The sequence below is a fragment of the Bombina bombina genome, chromosome 5 (assembly GCF_027579735.1).
Source record: "Bombina bombina isolate aBomBom1 chromosome 5, aBomBom1.pri, whole genome shotgun sequence".
In the NCBI taxonomy this organism is placed as follows: Eukaryota; Metazoa; Chordata; class Amphibia; order Anura; family Bombinatoridae; genus Bombina; species Bombina bombina.
This window is the reverse complement of record NC_069503.1, coordinates 689,958,351-689,983,476: the sequence shown is the minus strand read 5'-3', so window position 1 is coordinate 689,983,476 and position 25,126 is coordinate 689,958,351. Positions and strand designations below refer to the sequence as shown.

At 37.0% G+C, this 25,126-nt stretch overlaps 1 protein-coding gene across 2 annotated transcripts in view; it reads right to left on the bottom strand.

Moving 5' to 3' along the window:
* Positions 1-25,126, bottom strand: part of LOC128660709 (valacyclovir hydrolase) — a 103,399-nt gene that overhangs the window by 34,255 nt on the left and 44,018 nt on the right. For both annotated transcript variants that reach the window (XM_053714670.1, XM_053714669.1), the window contains exon 4: positions 10,116-10,269. In XM_053714670.1, coding sequence (XP_053570645.1) covers positions 10,116-10,269 — 154 coding nt within the window. The remainder of the gene's footprint in view (positions 1-10,115; positions 10,270-25,126) is intronic.

Here is a 25,126-nt window from a genome sequence, read left to right as displayed (position 1 = left end):
AATTTGCGATAAAGTTCCTAACCACCATAAACCCCACAATTAAACCCCTAAGACCTCCACAACCTAAGTTGAACCAACCATTAAGAATGGACAATCCTATTAACTGGTTCAACCAACAGGATCAATTCCTATTCCTATTGGTTGGACTAACCATGCAATATAAAGGAAATAATTTCTACTGCCTGATTTAAATTTTACATTTTATAATTTTTTGGTTTAGGGTTTTTTAGGTTAAAGGAAAAGTAAACTATCATGTACCCGTATGCAGAATCGCACAGCCCAGCGAAAATTAGTTTAACTTTAATTCATCAATTTTTTTAATTATTATTATTTATATTCGTAATGTACCTTTCAAAACGCAATCCTATCTCGCTGTCACTCAGCCTGGATAAAAAAAAGAAGAACATTTATGCTTATCTGATAAATTTATTTCTTTTTAGACACGATGAGTCCACGGATCATCTTAATTACTAATGGGACACTCCCCTCCCGGTCAGCAGGAGGCGGCAAAGAGCACCACAGCACAAGCTGTTAAATATCACCTCCCCTCCCTCCCAACCCAGTCATTCGACCGAAGTAAAGGAGAGAAAGGAAGTAACAAGGTGCAGAGGTGTCTGAAGTTTATAAAAAATTTTCTTTTTAATGACACAATGAGTCCACGGATCATCTTTATTACTAATGGGAATCAATACCCAAGCTAGAATACACAGATGATACGGGAGGGACAAGACAGGGAACCTAAATGGAAGGCACCACTGCTTGAAGAACCTTTCTCCCACAAGTGGCCTCAGTCGAGGCAAAAGTGTTAAATTTGTAGAATTTTGAAAAAGTGTGAAGAGAGGACCAAGTTGCAGCCTTGCAAATCTGTTCCACCGAAGCTTCATTCTTGAATGCCCATGAGGAATCAACAGCCCTCGTGGAATGAGCCGTAACTCTCTCTGGAGGCTGCTGTCCAGCAGTCTCATATGCAAAACGTATGATACTCTTCAGCCAAAAAGAAAGAGAAGTAGCCATAGGTTTCTGTCCCTTACGTTTTCCTGAGAAAACTACAAACAAAGCAGAAGACTGACGAAAATCCTTAGTCGCCTGCAAGTAAAACTTTAAAGCACGAACCACGTTCAAATTGTGCAAAAGCCGTTCCTTCTGAGAAGTAGGATTAGGACACAAGGAAGGAACAACAATCTCCTGATTAATGTTCGGATCAGAAACTACTTTAGGAAGAAATCCTAATTTAGTACGTAAAACTAACTTATCAGAATGAAAAATAAGGTAAGGGGACTCATACTGCAATGCTGAGAGCACTGACATTCTGCGAGCAGAAGAAATAGCAACAAGAAATAAAACTTTCCAAGATAACAATTTAATATCTAAGAAAAGCATAGGCTCAAACTGAGCCCCTTGAAGAACTTTAAGAACTAAATTCAGACTCCATGGAGGAGTAATTGGTTTGAACACACGTCTGATCCTGACCAAGGCCTGACAAAATGATTGTACATCTAGAACATCAGCCAGACGTTTGTGTAATAAAATAGATAAGGCAGAGATTTGACCCTTTAGGGAACTTGTCGATAATCCTTTCTCCAAACCCTCTTGGGGGAAAGACAAAATTCTAGGAATCCTAACTCTACTCCATGAGTAACCCTTGGATTCACACCAGTAGAGATATTTACGCCATATCTTAACATATCTAGTTACAGGATCAAAGGGAGAATGGAAAGAATATTTTCCATCTTGAAGGACGGTACTCTGAGAAATTTGTTTAGACTCTTGAGATCTAAAATTGGCCTGAAGGTTCCCTCTTTTTTGGGAACCACAAACAGATTGGAATAAAATCCCAGACCCTGTTCCTGTATCGGAAAAGGAACAATCACTCCCAGGTCGGAGAGGTCTCATACACAGTGTAAGAACACCTCTCTTTTTGTCTGGTCTGCAGATAATCTTGAAAGCAGAAACCTGCCTCTGGGAGGAAAACTTTTGAACTCTATTTTGTATTCCTGGGACACTATTTCTATTGCCCAGGGATCCTGAACATCTCGAACCCAAGCCTGAGCGAAGAAGGAAAGATCCGGTCCCAGATCGGGGGCAGGCCCTTCATGCTGTCTTTGATTCAATAGCAGGCTTCTTGGATTGTTTTCCCTTATTCCTAGACTGATTGGGTCTCCATGAAGGTTTAGACTGTTCCTGCTTGGAGGCGGAAGAGGAAGAATTTCCCTTGAAATTTCGAAAGGAGCTAAAATTACTCTGTCGTCCTTTTTGTTTGTTTCTCTTATACTGAGGGAGAAGATGACCTTTACCTCCCGTGATATCAGAGATAATTTCCAGTCAAGCCAGGTCCAAACAAGGTCTTCCCCTTGTAAGGAATCGCTAAAAGCTTAGACTTAGAGGATACATTCGCAGACCAAGGTTTTAACCATAAGGCTCTGCAAGCTAGAACACAGAAACCTGAAATATTTGCTCCCAGTTTGATAACTTGAAGGGAAGCATCCGTTATAAAGGAATTAGCAAATTTAAGAGCTTTAATCCAATCCTGGATTTCGTCCAGTGGAGTTTCCGTCCTGATAGCATCAGACAACGCATCAAGCCAATATGCCGCAGCACTAGTGACGGTAGCAATGCACACAGCTGGCTGCCATTGTAAGCCCTGGTGTACATACATCTTTTTGAGTAACCCCTCTAATTTTTTGTCCATAGGATCTTTGAAAGCGCAACTATCCTCTATGGGAATAGTAGTTCTCTTAGCTAAGGTGGAAACAGCTCCTTCCACCTTGGGGACTGTTTGCCAAACCTCCTTAACCGAATCGGCTATGGGAAACATATTTTTAAATATAGGAGATGGAGAAAAAGGTATACCCGGTCTCTCCCACTCCTTAGCAATGATCTCAGAAGCTCGGTCTGGTACCGGAAAAACATCTGTTGAGGAAGGTACCTCAAAATATTTGTTCAGCTTACTGGATTTCTTGGGGGTAACAACGACCATGGAGTCGCTGTTATCCAAAGTAGCTAAAACCTCCTTAAGTAACAGACAGAGGTGTTTTAGCTTAAACCTGAAAGATACAACTTCAGTATCAGCAAGAGGCATTACACTGTCAGAATCTCAAATTAATTTCACCTTCAGATGCTACTACATTATCCTCCTCCTCAGGTTTCTTAAAGGGGGCATCTGAGATAGCAACAACTCCGTCAGAAACCTTGCTTACTGAATGTCTGATTTTCCTCTTACGCTTTCCCTGCAACATTGGAAAAGCAGACAAAACATCTGAAACTGAAGAAGACATGAAAGAGGCGATGTCTTTTAAAAAAACTCCAGCGGGAGCTAGAGAGGAAGCGCAGGGCACTGCATGTGAGGGCGGCAAAATCTGGGACGTATGAGGAGAAAGCTGCGGCATATATTGAACATTGTCATTAGATTCCTGAACAGCATCCTCTTTAGAAAATGTTGGTTCAGTAAAAAGTCTATCCCTGTAGTTTAAAGTTCTCTCAATACATGAGGAACAGAAAGGGATTGGTGGTTCCACATTAGCAACAAAACATAAAGAGCATGTGACACTTTGTAAGGTCTCTTGGTCCATTGTAATACACAATTAACTATTTTTATTTTATTAAGTAAATACAAAATTATAGAAAAAACTTTACTGTGCCTTTAAATAATAAACCGTAACTTTTTTTCCCAGAAAACTAAAACTTAGTCTAGAAAGGCATAACTCGCTAAAAAATGTTGCAGACACCTCTACACCTCAGCAACAACTTGCTGAGGTTCCTACCTCCTCTGAGCAGGAGCCAAATTATCTCCACAGACAGTCTCCGTTGTAAAATCGCTCCGGAATGAACCAGCAGCTAGACTAGAGATGCGTAGTCAGTCTCCGTTGAAATGCCGTTTAGCTATGTCGGGCAGTAAACAGACAACTGATTGCGTAGTATACTTGCTACTATACAGCGGAAAGAGAGGAGAAAAAGGGCGCGCAAATACTTGTTGCGTCCTAGAGGGCCTACCATCGCGGGCGTGTCACAAAGAATTTCCCGGTCGTTTATTTAAGTTATAAAACCGCCGGGAGATGTGGAACCACTGCATTAATCAAATCAGCCCCAGTGCCTGCGTCTGAGCTGTCAAAGTGTCCCCTATGTCCCTAGGGGAGTTTATGAGTCATACAACTATGAGGTCTGTCCCAATAATAAAGTGCCCAACCTTTTCCTGAGTTTATTATGTCCCCCAGAAATAAAGCCAGCACTTACCTCATGTGCTGCCTGACAGCAAGGCAACCTCCAGGTTTGAGAGGTCCTCTCCCTCACATGGACCTGAGAAATAAAAGAAATTCCTGAGTAAATATCCCTCAGGTTTTCAGCATAAGGGCAGCATCAATATATGGGAGGCGCAGTAAGAATTATGTCCCACAAGTTCCCATTGCTCTAAAGCCACCACTGCTCTACTGAAGAAACTGATATGGACTACGGCTACACCCCAGGACAAAGCAGCACAATCTTGTACTACTTTAAAAATAATAAACTCTTGATTGAAGAATCTTTTCTAACACCTAACTTTACCACTTCCTTACACTAATGTAGGCAAAGAGAATGACTGAGAAAAAACAGGGATTTCAATCCTTGGATTGAAAGGGGTGTACACTGTATAGCACTCTTGTCCTAAGGAGAGTGGCTAAAAGTTAGAACAATCATTAGGGAGGAGGAAAGCAGAGTTATCCGCAGATAATTTAAAATATAACCTTTATTGGGTATTACTTAAAAATAAGAATAAATCCACAAACAAACATATAATATGTTAAAAACACAGAATGTTGATGAGGTTATAATAGCTGCGTGTTCTATTCAACACAGAAAATGCCTCGTGATGTCAAGTCTAACCTTGGATTAAATTTCCAGGGTTGGGATAATGTAGAGTTCTAATTAATGAGAATAACAGAATATTTTAGAGTAGCTTTATTTAATACCTATTAAGACCTTAAGTATAGGTTTTCATCAGTAGGTGGTACCTTGTGTATAAAGTCATATTCAATGAACCCCAGTTTATGATCTCTATGGGGTGTACTATTGATACAGATCAAATGGCGTTCAATGTATCATCAGTGAAATGTTATAAAATTAGAAGAAATACAATACTCCTCTTTTATTCACTGTTATCATTAGTGTTGGATATTTCACATAGAAATATTATATTACTACCTAGGTTATGGGTATGTGATTATTTGTAAAGATTCCTGAGGAGGGAATTAAATACTCCTTCTTAGCATACTGTTATGACAAAATCCTCTTATAGAATTATCATGTAATTACCCAGGTTGTAAATATATATAGTTATCTATGCTGATTTCTAAGGCATATGCCTAATCGTTCCCAATTAAAAATAAGTATATGAAAAAATGTTTTAATAGGTTTATAAGTAGCTTGCTATCGTGTTACCAGTTGAATTTAATTACAAAAAACTATAACGGTTAATAGATATTCAGAGATTTGTACTGTGATAATTCCCAATGCTATAGTTTAAATACAGGTTTCAACGATACGTGCTATAATAACTTAATAATAATAGGATGTAACAGTTGGAGTATGTAACTTCTATATACTTCTATTGGAATAATATTCTTGTTTAACAGATCACCCACTTGAGATGTCTCATAATATATTATTAATATAGGCTACATCAATTCAATAGGTCTGTGTTGTGTTCTTACATCGATACTGGTGCAGCTTAGAAAACGTATGATCCGATTAGCATTCTTTCAATACACTGAACACACTGTTTAATTATAATACACTGAACACACTGTTTAATTATAATACACTGAACACACTGTTTAATTATAATACACTGAACACACTGTTTAATTATAATACACTGAACACACTGTTTAATTATAATACACTGAACACACTGTTTAATTATAATACACTGAACACACTGTTTAATTATAATACACTGAACACACTGTTTAATTATAATACACTGAACACACTGTTTAATTATAATACACTGAACACACTGTTTAATTATAATACACTGAACACACTGTTTAATTATAATACACTGAACACACTGTTTAATTATAATCGGCTTATAGCCGCAACTTCATTGGTGCCAAAAAGGTTATTTGTATCTACAGCGCTTATAAAATATATTGTCCGTATGATATTGCAATAAACAAACTGAGCACACTGTGAAGTTAATATCGGCACATAGCCGCAACATAAACTGTGTCAGAGGAATTTAAAAAAATTTTGAGCACACTGTGAAGTTAATATCGGTATATAGCCGCAACAAGAACTGTGTCAGAGTAATTTAAATTTTATATCATCATCGCTATTCGGTATAACTCCTCATCTAGCCCTCTGCAGTTAAAAAGTTTTGCTTTTTAGCATAACGACTAGCTAAGCCCTGACATGTTTCGCCACCATTGTGGCTTTTTCAAAGGGTACGGCGCGGCTATGTGCCGATATTAACTTCACAGTGTGCTCAGTTTGTTTATTGCAATATCATACGGACAATATATTTTATAAGCGCTGTAGATACAAATAACCTTTTTGGCACCAATGAAGTTGCGGCTATAAGCCGATTATAATTAAACAGTGTGTTCAGTGTATTATAATTAAACAGTGTGTTCAGTGTATTATAATTAAACAGTGTGTTCAGTGTATTATAATTAAACAGTGTGTTCAGTGTATTATAATTAAACAGTGTGTTCAGTGTATTATAATTAAACAGTGTGTTCAGTGTATTGAAAGAATGCTAATCGGATCATACGTTTTCTAAGCTGCACCAGTATCGATGTAAGAACACAACACAGACCTATTGAATTGATGTAGCCTATATTAATAATATATTATGAGACATCTCAAGTGGGTAATCTGTTAAACAAGAATATTATTCCAATAGAAGTATATAGAAGTTACATACTCCAACTGTTACATCCTATTATTATTAAGTTATTATAGCACGTATCGTTGAAACCTGTATTTAAACTATAGCATTGGGAATTATCACAGTACAAATCTCTGAATATCTATTAACCGTTATAGTTTTTTGTAATTAAATTCAACTGGTAACACGATAGCAAGCTACTTATAAACCTATTAAAACATTTTTTTCATATACTTATTTTTAATTGGGAACGATTAGGCATATGCCTTAGAAATCAGCATAGCTGATTTCTAATCAGCATAACTATATATATTCAGCATAACTATATATATTTACAACCTGGGTAATTACATGATAATTCTATAAGAGGATTTTGTCATAACAGTATGCTAAGAAGGAGTATTTAATTCCCTCCTCAGGAATCTTTACAAATAATCACATACCCATAACCTAGGTAGTAATATAATATTTCTATGTGAAATATCCAACACTAATGATAACAGTGAATAAAAGAGGAGTATTGTATTTCTTCTAATTTTATAACATTTCACTGATGATACATTGAACGCCATTTGATCTGTATCAATAGTACACCCCATAGAGATCATAAACTGGGGTTCATTGAATATGACTTTATACACAAGGTACCACCTACTGATGAAAACCTATACTTAAGGTCTTAATAGGTATTAAATAAAGCTATTTCAGCATAATACTGACTCTCAGCCTATTCTCATTAATTAGAACTCTACATTATCCCAACCCTGGAAATTTAATCCAAGGTTAGACTTGACATCACAAGGCATTTTCTGTTTTGAATAGAACACGCAGCTATTATAACCTCATCAACATTCTGTGTTTTTAACATATTATATGTTTGTTTGTGGATTTATTCTTATTTTTAAGTAATACCCAATAAAGGTTATATTTTAAATTATCTGCGGATAACTCTGCTTTCCTCCTCCCTAATGATTGTTCTAACTTTTAGCCACTCTCCTTAGGACAAGAGTGCTATACAGTGTACACCCCTTTCAATCCAAGGATTGAAATCCCTGTTTTTTCTTAGAATAAAATAAGTACACAGCACCTCACTCTGGAAACCATTTCAAAATTCACATATAAATTATTATTTCTCACAGAGGGTCCTAAGTACATCCATATAGTAGTGCCATTAGCCCTGTTCCTTTTTTTTTAAAGAGAATGAGGGGAGGTGACATTTAACAGTTTGTGCTGTTGTGCTCTTTGCCACCTCCTGCTGACCGGGAGGTGAGTGTCCCATTAGTAATTAAGATGATCTGTGGACTCATCGTGTCATTAAAGAAATTGTATTTTGGAATGATGAATATCTTCTTTCTCCTTTTCATTGGTCCCCCACTGGCGTCCCAACCGATTCACTTCACGCCCACAATTGACAATACGCATGCGTGTCTCATGGAATTCTCAGCCTCTATTGAAGTGCATTCATGAGACATTCATTTCAGATAGACTGTTTTTATCGTTTTGTTGACGCATGCGCAATAAAGGAGGCTTTGCTAGAACACGCATGGATGTACACGTAAGAGCGGGTGGGACTGCTCTTACGTGAGAAATAGAAAAAGCAGGAAATGAGCGGGTGGGAGGATGATGTGAAGAAAACGGTATGCGATTTATTATATAATTATATACAAAAGACCAATAAATTAAAAAAAAAAAAAGTTAGCGACTGCATTACTCTTTAGAAGATTAATGAATTACATTAATTGTGAAGCGCAAAATTAACTTTCACTTTAAGGGTCCCATGCTGTGGGTGGTTTTATTGAAGTGGGGGTCTTAAAGGGACAGGAAACCCCAAAATGTTCTTTCTTGATTTGGATAGAGCATACAAATTCAAACAACTTTCCAATTTACTTCTATTACCAAATTTGCTTCATTGTCCTGTTATCCTTTGCTGAAGGAGCAGCATTGCACTACTGACAGCAAGATAAACATCTAGTTAGCCAATCACAAGACACAAATGTGTTCAGGCACCAATCAGCAGATGGCTCACACTAGTGTAGGATATGTGCATATTATTTTTCAACAACGTATATCAAGAGAACAAAGCACATTTGAAAATAGAAGTGAATTTAAAAGTGTCTTAAAATAACATGCTCTATTTGAATCATGCAAGTTTAATTTTGACTTTATTATCCCTTTAAAGGTTAAATGGTTAGTTATGGTGATGGATCTGGTGGTTAATAGTATTAGAGTAAGTGGTTACATGTTCTTGCAATGGGGTTCTGGGGGTTAGGGCGTTTATTGTTATTGTGATTTATAGTGTTAGGAGGTCTAGTGGTTAGGGATGTTATGGTGATTTATTGTGTTAAGCGGTCTAGTGGTTGGGGGGTTTATTGTGATTTATAGTGTTAGGAGGTCTAGTGGTTAGGGGTGTTATTGTGATTTATAGTGTTAGGAGGTCTAGTGGTTAGGGGTGTTACTGTGATTGTGGTTTATAGTGTTAGGAGGTCTAGTGGTTAGGAGTGTTATTGTGATTGTGGTTTATAGTGTTATGAGATCTAGTGGTTAGGGGTTTATTATGATTGTGTTTTATAGTGTTAGGAGGTCTAGTGGTTAGGGGGTTTATTATGATTGTGGTTTATAGTGTTAGGAGGTCTAGTGGTTAGGGGTGTTATCGTGATTGTGGTTTATAGTGTTAGGAGATCTAGTGGTTAGGGGGTTTATTGTGATTGTGGTTTATAGTGTTAGGAGGTCTAGTGGTTAGGGGGTTTATTGTGATTGTGGTTTATAGTGTTAGGAGATCTAGTGGTTAGGGCGTTTATTGTGATTGTGGTTTATAGTGTTATGAGGTCTAGTGGTTAGGGGTGTTATCGTGATTGTGGTTTATAGTGTTAGGAGGTCTAGTGGTTAGGGGTTTATTATGATTGTGGTTTATAGTGTTAGGAAGTCTAGTGGTTAGGGATTTATTGTGATAGAGGTTATAGCAGTCAGGGTGATTTTTGCAGTAAGTGTTATGGGAGTTACAGGGTTTATTGCAATGGGAATTATGCTGGTTTATGGATTAATAGTGCGCCAGGGGATTTCTGTAAAAAAATAGCTCTTCTAATGTACTGAAATAGATTCCAGTCAATCAAGTTAAATCTCTTAAATTAAGTCATTTAAAAACAACTTGCTGGTTTCTAAGATTCCATTATAATAAGAGGGATTTCATAGCAACTGCAAGCACTTTCCCATAGCAGTTGTCACCATAATAACTAGCAATACTTCTTACCTTCATAAAATTTTACATCTTCATCGGTAACATATGCGTTAGCCCCCCAGGCAACAAGCTTATGGATATGTGATGGGTATGTTCCTGCTGCAGTAAGTGCAGTTATGCCACCATCGCTCCATCCTAGCAGAGAGAATCTCTCAAATTTGAGTGCCTGTGATAAAGGTACAGTATAGCTTTAAAATAGTGTAAAAAAAACAAACCTGATTTTTGATTGGAACAAACACTTTTTACATCATTTTATAAAAAGGCAAAAAAACACTCTACAGGGAGTGCAGAATTATTAGGCAAATTAGTATTTTGACCACATCATCCTCTTTATGCATGTTGTCTTACTCCAAGCTGTATAGGCTCGAAAGACTACTACCAATTAAGCATATTAGGTGATGTGCATCTCTGTAATGAGAAGGGGTGTGGTCTAATGACATCAACACCCTATATCAGGTGTGCATAATTATTAGGCAACTTCCTTTCCTTTGGCAAAATGGGTCAAAAGAAGGACTTGACAGGCTCAGAAAAGTAAAAAATAGTGAGATATCTTGCAGAGGGATGCAGCACTCTTAAAATTGCAAAGCTTCTGAAGCGTGATCATCGAACAATCAAGCGTTTCATTCAAAATAGTCAACAGGGTCGCAAGAAGCGTGTGGAAAAACCAAGGCGCAAAATAACTGCCCATGAACTGAGAAAAGTCAAGCGTGCAGCTGCCAAGATGCCACTTGCCACCAGTTTGGCCATATTTCAGAGCTGCAACATCACTGGAGTGCCCAAAAGCACAAGGTGTGCAATACTCAGAGACATGGCCAAGGTAAGAAAGGCTGAAAGACGACCACCACTGAAGAAGACACACAAGCTGAAACGTCAAGACTGGGCCAAGAAATATCTCAAGACTGATTTTTCTAAGGTTTTATGGACTGATGAAATGAGAGTGAGTCTTGATGGGCCAGATGGATGGACCCGTGGCTGGATTGGTAAAGGGCAGAGAGCTCCAGTCTGACTCAGACGCCAGCAAGGTGGAGGTGGAGTACTGGTTTGGGCTGGTATCATCAAAGATGAGCTTGTGGGGCCTTTTCGGGTTGAGGATGGAGTCAAGCTCAACTCCCAGTCCTACTGCCAGTTTCTGGAAGACACCTTCTTCAAGCAGTGGTACAGGAAGAAGTCTGTATCCTTCAAGAAAAACATGATTTTCATGCAGGACAATGCTCCATCACACGCGTCCAAGTACTCCACAGCGTGGCTGGCAAGAAAGAGTATAAAAGAAGAAAATCTAATGACATGGCCTCCTTGTTCACCTGATCTGAACCCCATTGAGAACCTGTGGTCCATCATCAAATGTGAGATTTACAAGGAGGGAAAACAGTACACCTCTCTGAACAGTGTCTGGGAGGCTGTGGTTGCTGCTGCACGCAATGTTGATGGTGAACAGATCAAAACACTGACAGAATCCATGGATGGCAGGCTTTTGAGTGTCCTTGCAAAGAAAGGTGGCTATATTGGTCACTGATTTGTTTTTGATTTGTTTTTGAATGTCAGAAATGTATATTTGTGAATGTTGAGATGTTATATTGGTTTCACTGGTAAAAATAAATAATTGAAATGGGTATATATTTGTTTTTTGTTAAGTTGCCTAATAATTATGCACAGTAATAGTCACCTGCACACACAGATATCCCCCTAAAATAGCTAAAACTAAAAACAAACTAAAAACTACTTCCAAAAATATTCAGCTTTGATATTAATGAGTTTTTTGGGTTCATTGAGAACAAGGTTGTTGTTCAATAATAAAATTAATCCTCAAAAATACAACTTGCCTAATAATTCTGCACTCCCTGTAGTAATATATACACAGAGGTCATGAAAATATAATCCTAGAAGTCAGGTCCAAATTATGGAGCCGGAAAGGTAAGGACTTGACAGAGATACATTGAGGCCTAGTTATCAACGTGTCTACTTTACCTGCCTTCGCCGCCCCAATACGCCCGCCTAAGCTCGCCTACTATCGCCACCGCGGACCTGCAAAATTTCGCCTAAGTTATCAAAAAAGCTGTCAAAAAGCTGCGCACCAAGTACGGGGCGATGAGCAGCGGACTGTGAGAGTTATCACTCATCCGATCTCGCTGCTCTTCGGCTTTTTGACAGCTTTATTGATACCCCTGTCACTAAGCACCCACACTAACTACACTGTTCTACCCCCTATACCGGCACCCCTGGAGCCCCCCGCAACTAAATAAAGTTATTAACCCCTAAATCGCCGCTCCTAGACCCCACCGCAACTATAATAAATGTATTAACCCCTAAACCGCCGCTCCCGGACCCCGCCGCCACCTACATTATACCTAGTAACCCCTATCCTGCCCCCCCTATACCGCCGCCACCTATAATAAATTTATTAACCCCTATCCTGCGGATCCCGGACCTCGCCGCAACTAAATAAATAGTTTAACCCCTAAACCTCCGCTCCCGGACCCCGCCGCAACCTATATTAAATTTATTAACCCCTAATCTGCCCCCCCTATACCGTTGCCACCTATAATAAATTTATTAACCCCTATCCTGCCCCCCCCTACACCGCCGCCACTGTAATAAAATTATTAACCCCTAAACCTAAGTCTAACCCTAACACCCCCCTAACTTAAATATTAATTAAATAAATCTAAATAATATTTCTATTATTAACTAAATTAATCCTATTTAAAACTAAATACTTACCTATAAAATAAACCCTAAGATAGCTACAATATAAATAATAATTATATTGTAGCTATTTTAGGATTTATTTTTATTTTACAGGCAAATTTCAATTTATTTTAAATAGGTACAATAGCTATTAAATAGTTAATAACTATTTAATAGCTACCTAGCTAAAATAAAGAGAAATTTACCTGTAAAATAAAAACTAACCTAAGTTACAATTACACCTAACACTACACTATACTTTAATAAATTATTCCTATTTAAAACTAAATACTTACCTGTAAAATAAACCCTAAGATAGCTACAATGTAATTAATAATTACATTGTAGCTATTTTAGGATTTATATTTATTTTACAGGTAACTTTGTATTTATTTTAGCTAGTTAGAATAGTTATTAAATAGTTATTAACTATTTAATAACTACCTAGCTAAAAGAAATACAAAATCACCTGTAAAATAAATCCTAACCTAAGTTACAATTAAACCTAACACTACACTATCATTAAATTAGTTAAATAAATTAGCTACAAATAACTACAATTAAATTCAATTAAATAAACTAACTAAAGTACAACAAATAAAAAAAGCTAAGTTACAAAAAATAAAAAAAAATAAGTTACAAACATTTAAAAAATATTACAACAATTTTAAGCTACTTACACCTAATCTAAGCCCCCTAATAAAATAACAAAGCCCCCCAAAATAAAAAAATTCCCTACCCTATTCTACATTAAAAAGTTACGAGGTTCTCGGGAATCTATCAAGTCTTCTTACAGGACAGAATGCTAAAGGTGCAATCCCTGGCTATTGACGGATGGGAAAGAGAGGGAATTGGTGGGATCACGGTGGAGGGAGCTCGGGGAGCACTGGAAAAAGTCAGAAAGGCTACTCTTTCCGCAGCCCTTAGAGAAACTCAGATAAAATTCCTGCACAGAGCCTACTTGACCCCTGACAGACTGGCTAAATGGGTACCGGATCACCCTAATAAATGCTCTAAATGTTCAGCTGGAGCCCCTGGCCTGATACATTGTATATGGGAATGCACAGTGATAAGATAATTTTGGCACCAAATACAATATTGGATCAACAGAAAACTGAAAGTTTCAATTTCTCTGGTACCCACTAATGTCCTGTTCCTTACCTGGGACACCCAACATAGACAGTGTGGCTCAGAGCTGACAATGACTGTTTTACTTGCACGAAAATGCATTCTTCAACATTGGACTAAGAGGACAAAACCGACTATAGCACACTTTCGTAATCTTCTTCAAACGCAACTATTTATAGAACAAATAGACACGAGAGTGGACGTAGGCAACAGACTTAACCTGTTCCTAAAGAAATGGCGCAGATTAATACTAACCTTCGAATTGCAAATTCAGAGGCAGATATTGTTGCCTTTTCGCCACACTGAAATATTCCTAGAAAGCTCCCTGAGGGGGGAGTGGACACATATATTCCCCGTAACGGACTCATAAAGGAGAGAGAAAGACTGAGAAAGACGAATGTGATCTTTGCTCCAAAAGGAGCCCCTGATAGAGAGAGAGGAAGGACTTTTTTTTTTTTCTTCACACTGAGCACTAACCAGAGGCGCAACAGACTATTGTGACGAACTTTAAGTTCTAGATTAAGAGGTGTGGGAGGGTGTGGGATTTGGTTAGTTCTAGTTGGGAAGGTTGGGAGGGAGGTTTGGGATGGGTTTATCAAATTCAAAAATTAGAGTTAACTACTGGTGAACACTGCTGAAACTTCATGTGTGTTACAAACATCTAAATTGCTGTTTTGATGAGAAATGCTTAATGACTTTGTGCCCAACTGCGATTGGGCTTGACTTGTATTTAATAGATGTGAATTTTGTTCTTCACCTATGTTGCTCTTAATAAAAAGAATTTAAAAAAAAAAAAAAAAGTTACGAGCTCTTTTGCCTTACCAGCCCTTAAAAGGGCCTTTTGCGGGGCATGCCCCAAAGAAAACAGCTCTTTTGCCTGTAAAATAAAAATACAACCCCCCCAACATTAAAACCCACCACCCACATACCCCTAATCTAACCCAAACCCCCCTTAAATAAATCTAACACTACCCCCTGAAGATCATCCTACCTTGAGCCGTCTTCAGCCAGCCGACCACCGATGGAACCGAAGAGGAGATCCGGAGAGGCAGAAGTCATCATCCAGGCGGCGCTGAAGAAGTCTTCCATCCGATTGAAGTCTTCATCCAAGCGGCGTCTTCAATCTTCATCCATCCGGAGCGGAGCCATCTTCAGACGAGCCGACGCGGAGCCATCCTCTTCTTCCCGACGACTAACGACAAATGAAGGTTCCTTTAAGGGACGTCATCCAAGATGGCGTCCCTTCAATTCCGATTGGCTGATAGGATTCTATCAGCCAATTAGAATTAAGGTAGGAAAAATCTGATTGGCTGATTGAATCAGCCAATCAGATTGAAGTTCAATCCGATTGGCTGATCCAATCAGCCAATCAGATTGAGCTCGCATTCTATTGGCTGATCGGAACAGCCAATAGAATGCGAGCTCAATCTGTCGTCGGGAAGAAGAGGATGGCTCCGCGTCGGCTCGTCTGAAGATGGCTCCGCTCCGCTCCGGATGGATGAAGATTGAAGACGCCGCTTGGATGAAGACTTCAATCGGATGGAAGACTTCTTCAGCGCCGCCTGGATGATGACTTCTGCCGCTCCGGATCTCCTCTTCGGTTCCATCGGTGGTCGGCTGGCTGAAGACGGCTCAAGGTAGGATGATCTTCAGGGGGGTAGTGTTAGGTTTATTTAAGGGGGGTTTGGGTTAGATTAGGGGTATGTGGGTGGTGGGTTTTAATGTTGGGGGGGTTGTATTTTTATTTTACAGGCAAAAGAGCTGTTTTCTTTGGGGCATGCCCCACAAAAGGCCCTTTTAAGGGCTGGTAAGGTAAAAGAGCTAGTAACTTTTTAATGTAGAATAGGGTAGGGAATTTTTTTATTTTGGGGGGCTTTGTTATTTTATTAGGGGGCTTAGATTAGGTGTAAGTAGCTTAAAATTGTTGTAATATTTTTTAAATGTTTGTAACTTATTTTTTTTATTTTTTGTAACTTAGCTTTTTTTATTTTTTGTACTTTAGTTAGTTTATTTAATTGAATTTAATTGTAGTTATTTGTAGCTCATTTATTTAACTAATTTAATGATAGTGTAGTGTTAGGTTTAATTGTAACTTAGGTTAGGATTTATTTTACAGGTGATTTTGTATTTCTTTTAGCTAGGTAGTTATTAAATAGTTAATAACTATTTAATAACTATTCTAACTAGCTAAAATAAATACAGTTACCTGTAAAATAAATATAAATCCTAAAATAGCTACAATGTAATTATTAATTACATTGTAGCTATCTTAGGGTTTATTTTACAGGTAAGTATTTAGTTTTAAATAGGAATAATTTATTAAAGTATAGTGTAGTGTTAGGTGTAATTGTAACTTAGGTTAGTTTTTATTTTACAGGTAAATTTCTCTTTATTTTAGCTAGGTAGCTATTAAATAGTTATTAACTATTTAATAGCTATTGTACCTAGTTAAAATAAATTGAAATTTGCCTGTAAAATAAAAATAAATCCTAAGATAGCTACAATATAATTATTATTTATATTGTAGCTATATTAGGGTTTATTTTAAAGGTAAGTATTTAGTTTTAAATAGGATTAATTTAGTTAATAATAGAAATATTATTTAGATTTATTTAATTAATATTTAAGTTAGGGGGGTGTTAGGGTTAGTGTTAGACTTAGGTTTAGGGGTTAACAATTTTATTACAGTGGCGGCAGTGTAGGGGGGGCAGGATAGGGGTTAATAAATTTATTATAGGTGGCGACGGTGTAGGGGGGGCAGGATAGGGGTTAATAACTTTATTATAGGTGGCGATGGTGTAGGGGGGGCAGGATAAGGGTTAATAAATTTATAATATTGGCGGCGGTGTAGGGGGAGCAGGATAGGGGTTAATAGGTATAATGTAGGTGGCGGCGGGGTCCGGGAGCGGCGGTTTAGGGGTTAATACATATATTATAGTTGCGGCGGGGACCGGCTTAGGGGTTAACATATTTATTATAACTTGCAGTGGGCTCCGGGAGCGGCGGTTTAGGGGGTAATAACTTTTTTAGTTGCGGCGGTGTAGGGGGGACAGATTAGGGGTGTTTAGACTCGGGGTACATGTTAGGGTGTTAGGTGCAGACGTTTCCCATAGGAATCAATGGGATGTCTGGCAGCAGCGAACATGAACTTTCGCTATGGTCAGACTCCCATTGATTCCTATGGGATCCGCCGCCACCAGGGCGGCGGTTTGAAAACCAGGTACGCTGGGCCGGAAAAGTGCCGAGCGTACCTGCTAGTTTTTTGATAACTAGCAAAAGTAGTCAAATTGTGCCGAACTTGTGTTCGGAACATCTGTAGTGACGTAAGAATCGATCTGTGTCGGACTGAGTCCGGCGGATCGAAGCTTACGTCACTATATTCTACTTTTGCCGGTGTTTAGGGCTTGATAACTAAGGCGAATCAGCCTCGCCACAAATACGATGCAGAATTCCAGCGTATTTGAGGTTGACGGCTTGATAACTAGGGGCCATTGTGTTTTTCAAAAAAGTTGTAGAAACCAGAAGTAACATTTCAACTACTGGATATAGATATTCTGACTCCAATTAGTATATTTTAGTAAGGTATAGATTTCTACAAAATAAAAAGCAGTTGTATGTCTGTTGTAGTTGTCTAGAGAAGAGAAACAAACAAATTAGGATAAGATGTAAACATTTTCCTCCATAAGTCAAAATATTACTGTGTTACCATTTTTGTTGTTAAAGGGATACTCAACCCAATTTTTATTCTTTAATGATTCAGATAGAGCATTCAATTTTAAACAACTTTCTAATTTACTCCTAGTATCAATTTTGCTTCGTCCTCTTGCTATCTTTATTTGAAAAGCAGGAATGCAATGCTTGGGAGCCGTCCCATTTTCGGTTCAGCACCTGGGTTGCGCTTGCTGATGGGTGGCTAAATGTAGCCACCAATAAGCATACGCTATCCAGGGTGCTGAACCTAACATGGGTCGGCTCCTAAGCGTTACATTCCTGCTTTTCAAATAAAGATAGCAAGGGAACAAAGAAAAATTGATGATAGGAGTAAATTAGAAAGTTGCTTAAAATTGCATGCTCTATCTGAATCATGAAAGAAAAAAATTTGGGTTTAGTATCCCTTTAATATTTTGTTCTACTGGATATAGTCAGTGTTTTTCCTATATACTTCTCATCACAACTTGAAACTGTAATTAATCTACACCAATATGTATCTATAGATTTGCATGTGTGTCACTAAACACATATTTGTAAAAGAATGGCACTGCATCCAGGTTGTTATTTATTATCAAGAGTAGGATGACAAAAGAACCCTGTTTTGTTTTAAACTAGATTCTTTAATCCTACAGATATTGGTTATGCTTCTGATTTTTCAGAAAAGCTTTTATGAAAGGGTTTCATATAAAATAAGCTTTTTGAATCATAGTATTATGTGGCCACCTTTAAAATTAACATTTCTCACAAAAGGTCTGCAACTAATTAACATATTGCCCTCATACTTTTAAAAATCTGTGAAAAACACTGTGCGGCTTTGTTTATAAATTTTCTTCCATTTAAATTGTTCCCAATGATCCATTTTACCTACTGGAGTGTATTAAATTGTTTACAAGTAGCTTCTTTACCCTTATTTTGGCATTTGAAATAGCTGATTTAGCTTGTGGTATCCAAACCTATACTGAAAGTTTTGATACTGGAGTCTCAGCTATTAAATAGCCTAAGTAAACACAGCCAGCAGAAGAAATTAAACTCACAGTGGGGTGCAGGATAGTTATATAATAAAATGATAATTTCCCATTGTTCTCTTTATGTATTGAGCTTTAGTTTTCCAGACAAATATAAGATAAGGGAGCACGTGTGTGTACACAAAGTGATAACATAATGAGAACTGATATTACCTGAAGCTCAACCCATTGTAATAGGCTGTGGTTTAAAAGCACAAAACCAGCTACTTCATATACACAAATAAACCTGAAAATGCACGTTATACCTGCTGCAGAGTATAAAAAGTCATTGAAAATGCATTAATCTAAAAACAATTTTACAGTGTACTGTCCCTTTATTACGCTTACTCAAAATAGTATTAGCAGTAGTAACAATAACAACAACAACAACAAATAAAGAAGGCACTGCAATTATAAAAACATTTCCATTTGTAGAACTTAATACATTGTTTACTTGTAGGTTTTGTCAGAGTATATAAATATTATGATGAATATTACATATGTGTATATATATATATATATATATATGTATATTTTATACACTGTATATGTTAGATGAGACCTCAGGATTAATTGAACATGAGTTTGTTGAACACAGCTTCTAATACACGTCTATCAGGATTGACGATCAGTAGAGCCTTTTTGAAACACAAACATTTCTTTTCTAAAGGAAATAGCTCAGTGACCCTATTCATTTGACTATATATGCAGATTTTTATAACCTCAGAACATTTGGTGAGGTGAGAAAAGAATGTGTTCAAGGACCCCTTTGGAATTTGACACGTGTGATACAACAGTTCTATCTCACTGAATCTCTATTTGAAGACTTACTGCAAAAACCCCTCTTGGGGGAAGGTGACACAAATAAAATCAAATACACATCTGCACTGCTGGCTAAACAGGAAATATGCTGTTTTAAAGACTCTTACAACTCCTCATGGATTGACCCCATGTGGTGAGTATGAGACAAAAAGTCTGGCAACTGAAGTTACTGAAAAGTTAGAATGTTAGGATAATACAGTGAAGGCCCATGACTTACATTATGATTTCAAAACAACTATATATATATTTTAATGGATATGAGATGTATATTTATGTGATATCAAACATTAACATCTAAATATATATATATATGGAAAGTAAAAGATTGAATGATATATATATGTATATATATATATATATATATATTTTGAAGGCATGAATATCTTAGCCTCTGTGTGTTTAAGAACATGAATAGATGTTTATGGACCTGAAGAGAAGTGATTATTAACATTTATTTTTATTTCAGATCGACATAAACAGGATTTATGTATTCAGGAAGAAATACACAGAAATGTCACATACTATATCTGGGTGGATGCAAATATCAGGAGTTTTAAATACTACCAATCTGGAGATATAAAAATAAGATGTTATTTGCAAAGAAATGCCAGAATACTGATAAAATTATAATGCATTTTAAGCTAATAATTAGCAGTGTTAAATTACCTTAATATAATAAAATGTTAATAATATAACATATTTGGTATCAGAATAATCAGAAAAAATAACCTAATATTAACCATCTGTAATTGGGGTTATATATGATTAATGCAGAGAGTGTGATCTGATTAAATAACCATTTTATAAAAAAAAAATTAACTTGCTTAAAAATGTCAGAAATGCTGTATTGTATTGCTATGTTGTACTGTATGCTGCCACCTGGTGTTATGTTGCGAGAACTACAGCCAGAAGGTTCTTTCTGGCTGTTAAAAATGAAATTTCCAAGGGCCAATCCGATTTAGACTTCCCAGATAACCAATGGGAAGGTCAGCTTCCGTAGTGCCACCCACATGATGTCATCAATGATTATATAATGGGAGTGTTGAATGCACAAGAGAGAGTTGTCTGTAACTTGTTGAAAATTAGTGATCTGATTTTGGCTGCGATATACCTGAAAAAAAAAAAGTTCACTTCAGCAAGGAGCTTAAAACTTATCCTTGATTTGTGCAAAAACCTTCTTTCAAATGAGATGACCTAAAGACCGCTACGAATTGGTTCAAAATTGGTGAAGTATATTGTATTTTAAATTGGTAGTTATAAGCCTAGGTTTTGTTCAAATCTGTGTCTGAATTGGCTAAGTAACTCATCTATACAAGTTCTGATATTGTCGGTTAATTTTGTATTAGGATAAATTGCAGTTAAATAGCAGAATATATATTTTATCCTATTGTTTTATAAACACTGTTTAGAATTGTATTGCTTGGATGTTAAAGGTTTTTAGTCCCATTGTGTTAAATAAATAAGGCTGAATTGTGAAGGTATATTGTTCTGGGTTTTGTAAGAAGAATAGCATATCTTAAGAGTTGGTTCTAACGCATATAAACTTTTATTTAGTTTCCTTTTATTGCAAATATAGTTCAATATGTTTATGGATATTAACTAAATAAAAGAATTCAGATATTTATATTAATTGTATGGTCTAGTAGGTGCATGGTTGATAAGGGTTTCTATTTCTTTGTATTGTGTTTATAACCCTGCCATAAACTTATATATATTATTTGGATAGCACTACTAAGATTTTCATAAATATACTGACATAATAATTGGAGGCATTGCATGAGATTTAATAATATCCATCATAATTGATATAATATATTTGTAAGTAAACAGAAATTATTATAAAAGAGAAAAAAAAAAAAAAAAAAAAAATTCATATTTCGATATTAATATTTTGAAGATATATTTTTTTTTGAAAAGTTGAAATATTAATTTTCATATTTCGAGATTGACATTAATATCTTGAAATATTATTAAAGATTAATTTTGAAAAATTAATAAAAATATTAATTTTTCATATTTCAATATTAGTCAAAAATATTAATTTTTCATATTTTCAAAGTTAATCAAAAATATTAATTTTTCATATTTCGGAATATTAATTTTTCATATTTCAAAATTAATAATATTTTTTTTTTTTTTGAAATATAAAATTTTTTCTCTCTTTTTATTGGCAAAAATTGTATTAGCATTTTAGTTAAATAAATACTAAACCAATACAATAATGTCTGTAGCCAGAAGTGACTCATTTAATTCTATACATAGCAATGAAATTGGTCCCATAACCATACCTATTACTAAAGGTCAGGTCCTTAAGAAAGATATCTTAAGTTACCTTAAAGGGAAGTTTAATATTGCGGGTGAATTAAATGATTTTATGGATATGCTTGAAACTAGGGCTAAAAATATTACCGTTAATAATAATATGTGGAATGAAGAGAATGAATTCTTCCAGGAATTATTAATGATTAATCAATGCGAAGCTCCCAAAAAGCGAGACGAACTAATACTAAAATCCTGGCCCCTTTTAATATGCATAATTGACGAAATGTCGTTTTGTGTCACAGACAAACGATTGGAAATACAGGAGCTAGAAAATAGTATTCGTTCCTCGCGCAGACGCGAAGAGGGTTTAAAAATAGCCAAAAATAAAATGGATGAATTTGCCCAAAACCTAGCCACCTTAGATAAGCACAATATGGACTTAATCGCGCAGATACAAGATTTAAATAAACAGCTTGCGCAAAGCCAGAGAGAACTAAGCGATTTAAAAAGGTCATATCGCCATAATGAAAACCCCTATATTAGCAATGAGAATAATACAGATAATGCTAACTCCTTTAGCGAACGCGTCAGGGACGAGGTACGAAAATATATAGAACAACATAGACAAATGACCCCTAACGGGTCAGAAGTAGATTTCCCAAATAGACAATCCCCTCAGGATGTAAATCCAGAGGACAGCTGTAGTGCAGCTGATGCGGGGGAGGGAAACTCTAACAGAGAATCCCAAAATAAGTCTGATAAAGTCTATGATTCCCATAAAATAATCACCTTCGTACAACGCGCAGTACCTATATTCTCCAATAAGGGAACAACATCTGTAATTGATCATTTACAGGCTTTTGAAAATGCGTTAGCTATAATGAATGTTACAAGTGAGAAATTGAAAATTGAATTTCTGCCTTGGGTATTTGACAGTAAGCATCACAAATTCTTTGCTTCACTAAAGGATATGAATATTCATTCCTGGAATGGGGTAAAACAACAATGCAGAAAAGAATTCGGGCAATATCGCACTAAAACTGCCGCGAAAATAGCGGTATATGGTTTAAAGTGTCGTGCGAATCAGAGTCCAGTCGAATTCCTTTCTGTATTGAAAAATGCGTACAGTATGGCTGAAGATAATCCCAGATTTGATGGCTCAGAATTTGTAAATTTATTTTTTGAAGCACTACCTACACCCATCAAAATTAACTTAGCTAGAGATTTTGATGAGGACTGCTCATTGGAATGGCTGATCAAAGAGAGTACAAAATTATACTCTATTCAGCAATCCAGTGAACAGGGGGTTAAAAAGGAGTCAAAACCCAAAATTGTGGCAGAAACTAGGGTATCACCTAGCCCCCTCAATTTGGAGTCTAACAAGAGGACTTATGCAGAGGTGGCCAGTCAAAACAGGCCATCTCCACAGAGGTTTAATTCTGCCCCTCCCCCTACACAGGTTGAGGTGCAGGGAGACTATAACCAAAGTGGGGGACATAATCAGGTGAATAATTACTCACAAAGAGAATACTCACCAAATAATTGGTATCCGCGCAAGGGTAGATACAATAAACGGCGAAGATATTCTCAGGGTAACCAGACACCCCAGGTATATAATGCTCCCCAAAATATTAATACTGAACAAGCTGAACCCCAGGGGCAACCACGCCAGAATAGAAATAGTGGCCCTGATTCTGAGGGAACGCAATGGTCCAGGAATCAGTACAATGGGGCACCAAGAGATAGGCCCAGGGGTAGAGGTAACTTGTACAATCAGGTAGATATGCTGTTTACCCAATTAAATCGGTTGAGCGAACAAATCGCTAATATGAGTCAAAAATCTACGGCTCAGCAACCGAACAATACTTTTTTAGGGGTACAGCCAGTGGTCAGCAGTGGACCACAGGCACAGTCATAAATACTGCAGTATCACCTGAAGGGGAGGGGAGAGATATACAAAATGTAGTAATAAATATCAATGATACTAATCATGTTATCTCCCCACAGACCGGAAACGGACAAATTAGCTGTGACAATGAGCGACATCAGCCGGAAAAAGTTAACAAATCTCTTCCTTTGCAGCTCTCTCTTAACCTTGTTTCCACAGATGCAGTACAAAAGAATCCAGCCGACCCTGTCATAGAGGAAACAGGTAGGTATGAAGCTTCTTCTGCATCGGAAAGCATGGCAAACTCAGGTAATACGTGGCGAAGCCCACAAATGTATGAGAATGCAAATTTTATGTGTGAAATGATAGAAACTGCAGGAAGATATTATGTACTAGTTGAGCTGCAAGATTCAGTCTCCAACCCTATCAGGGGATTAATTGACACTGGGTCACAGGCAACTATCTTATCCCACAGATACTACACACAGCTAAATGAGCTAACACCCCACAAACCTAAAATAAAAGAATTTGACGGTTCTCTGATAAGTGTTGGGGGTGATTCCCTAAAAGTCTACGGTATTGCCTGGTTAAAATTTAAATTGGGGAACAGGGTCATAAGACACCCTGTCATTATAGTGGATCTGCCAACTGATCGTTTAATTATTGGTAGTGATCTCCTGAAGCGATTAAGCACCATAATTGATTGCATAAATAATGTAATTTGGTCGCAAGTTAAACGGCCTATCAATTATGAAAAATCTGGTAGATCTCGCACCCGACACAGCTGTCACGTGGTGGAAGAGAAACCAGATGCTGTGGAGATTCATTTCAGGAATAACTCTACACCTGAAATCACTATTCTACAAATAGATGATCAGACTCCTTTTAGTGGCTCTGATGGTAATACTTTTAAAATATCGCCTGGAAAGATAGCGAATATCTCCCTAGATGGCGATATATTAACCATATCACTCCACAAGGGGGATCCTAAAATCCCTAAAGGGGGAGACCATGCTCAATACCTCACAGGGATTGAGAGAGTTAAAGAGGATCTATTTATCCCTATACAAGTACATGACCTTGGTAAAACCAAGTATGCTAAAATAAACCTAAAACAGGAAGCTAGCTATATAAGCGAAGGTTTATTAGAGCAAATAGCTGAACCTAAAGTGATTAAATATCTTTCTCCCCAAGACCACTGTGTCAACGGCCTGGATGACAGGTCTGAAAGCTATAACATCACAGCTAAGTGCTTATTATCTATCTCTCTTGGTAATAAGTCAGTGAAGCACCTGTTTTTAGTTTTAAATACTCCCCATAATCAAATATACATTGGCAATGATATCTTACATAGATATGCCATACAAATAGATCTGATTAATTCTTGCCTCTGGAGCAGGTTAAAGGGGGACCCTGAAGTATTTCAGGATGAAAATGCAGCCCTGAAATCAAACCAGCAATTGCCATATGCTGTGAATATGCAGGTATCTAGCGATGTTATAATTCCTGCTGGGGCTGATAAA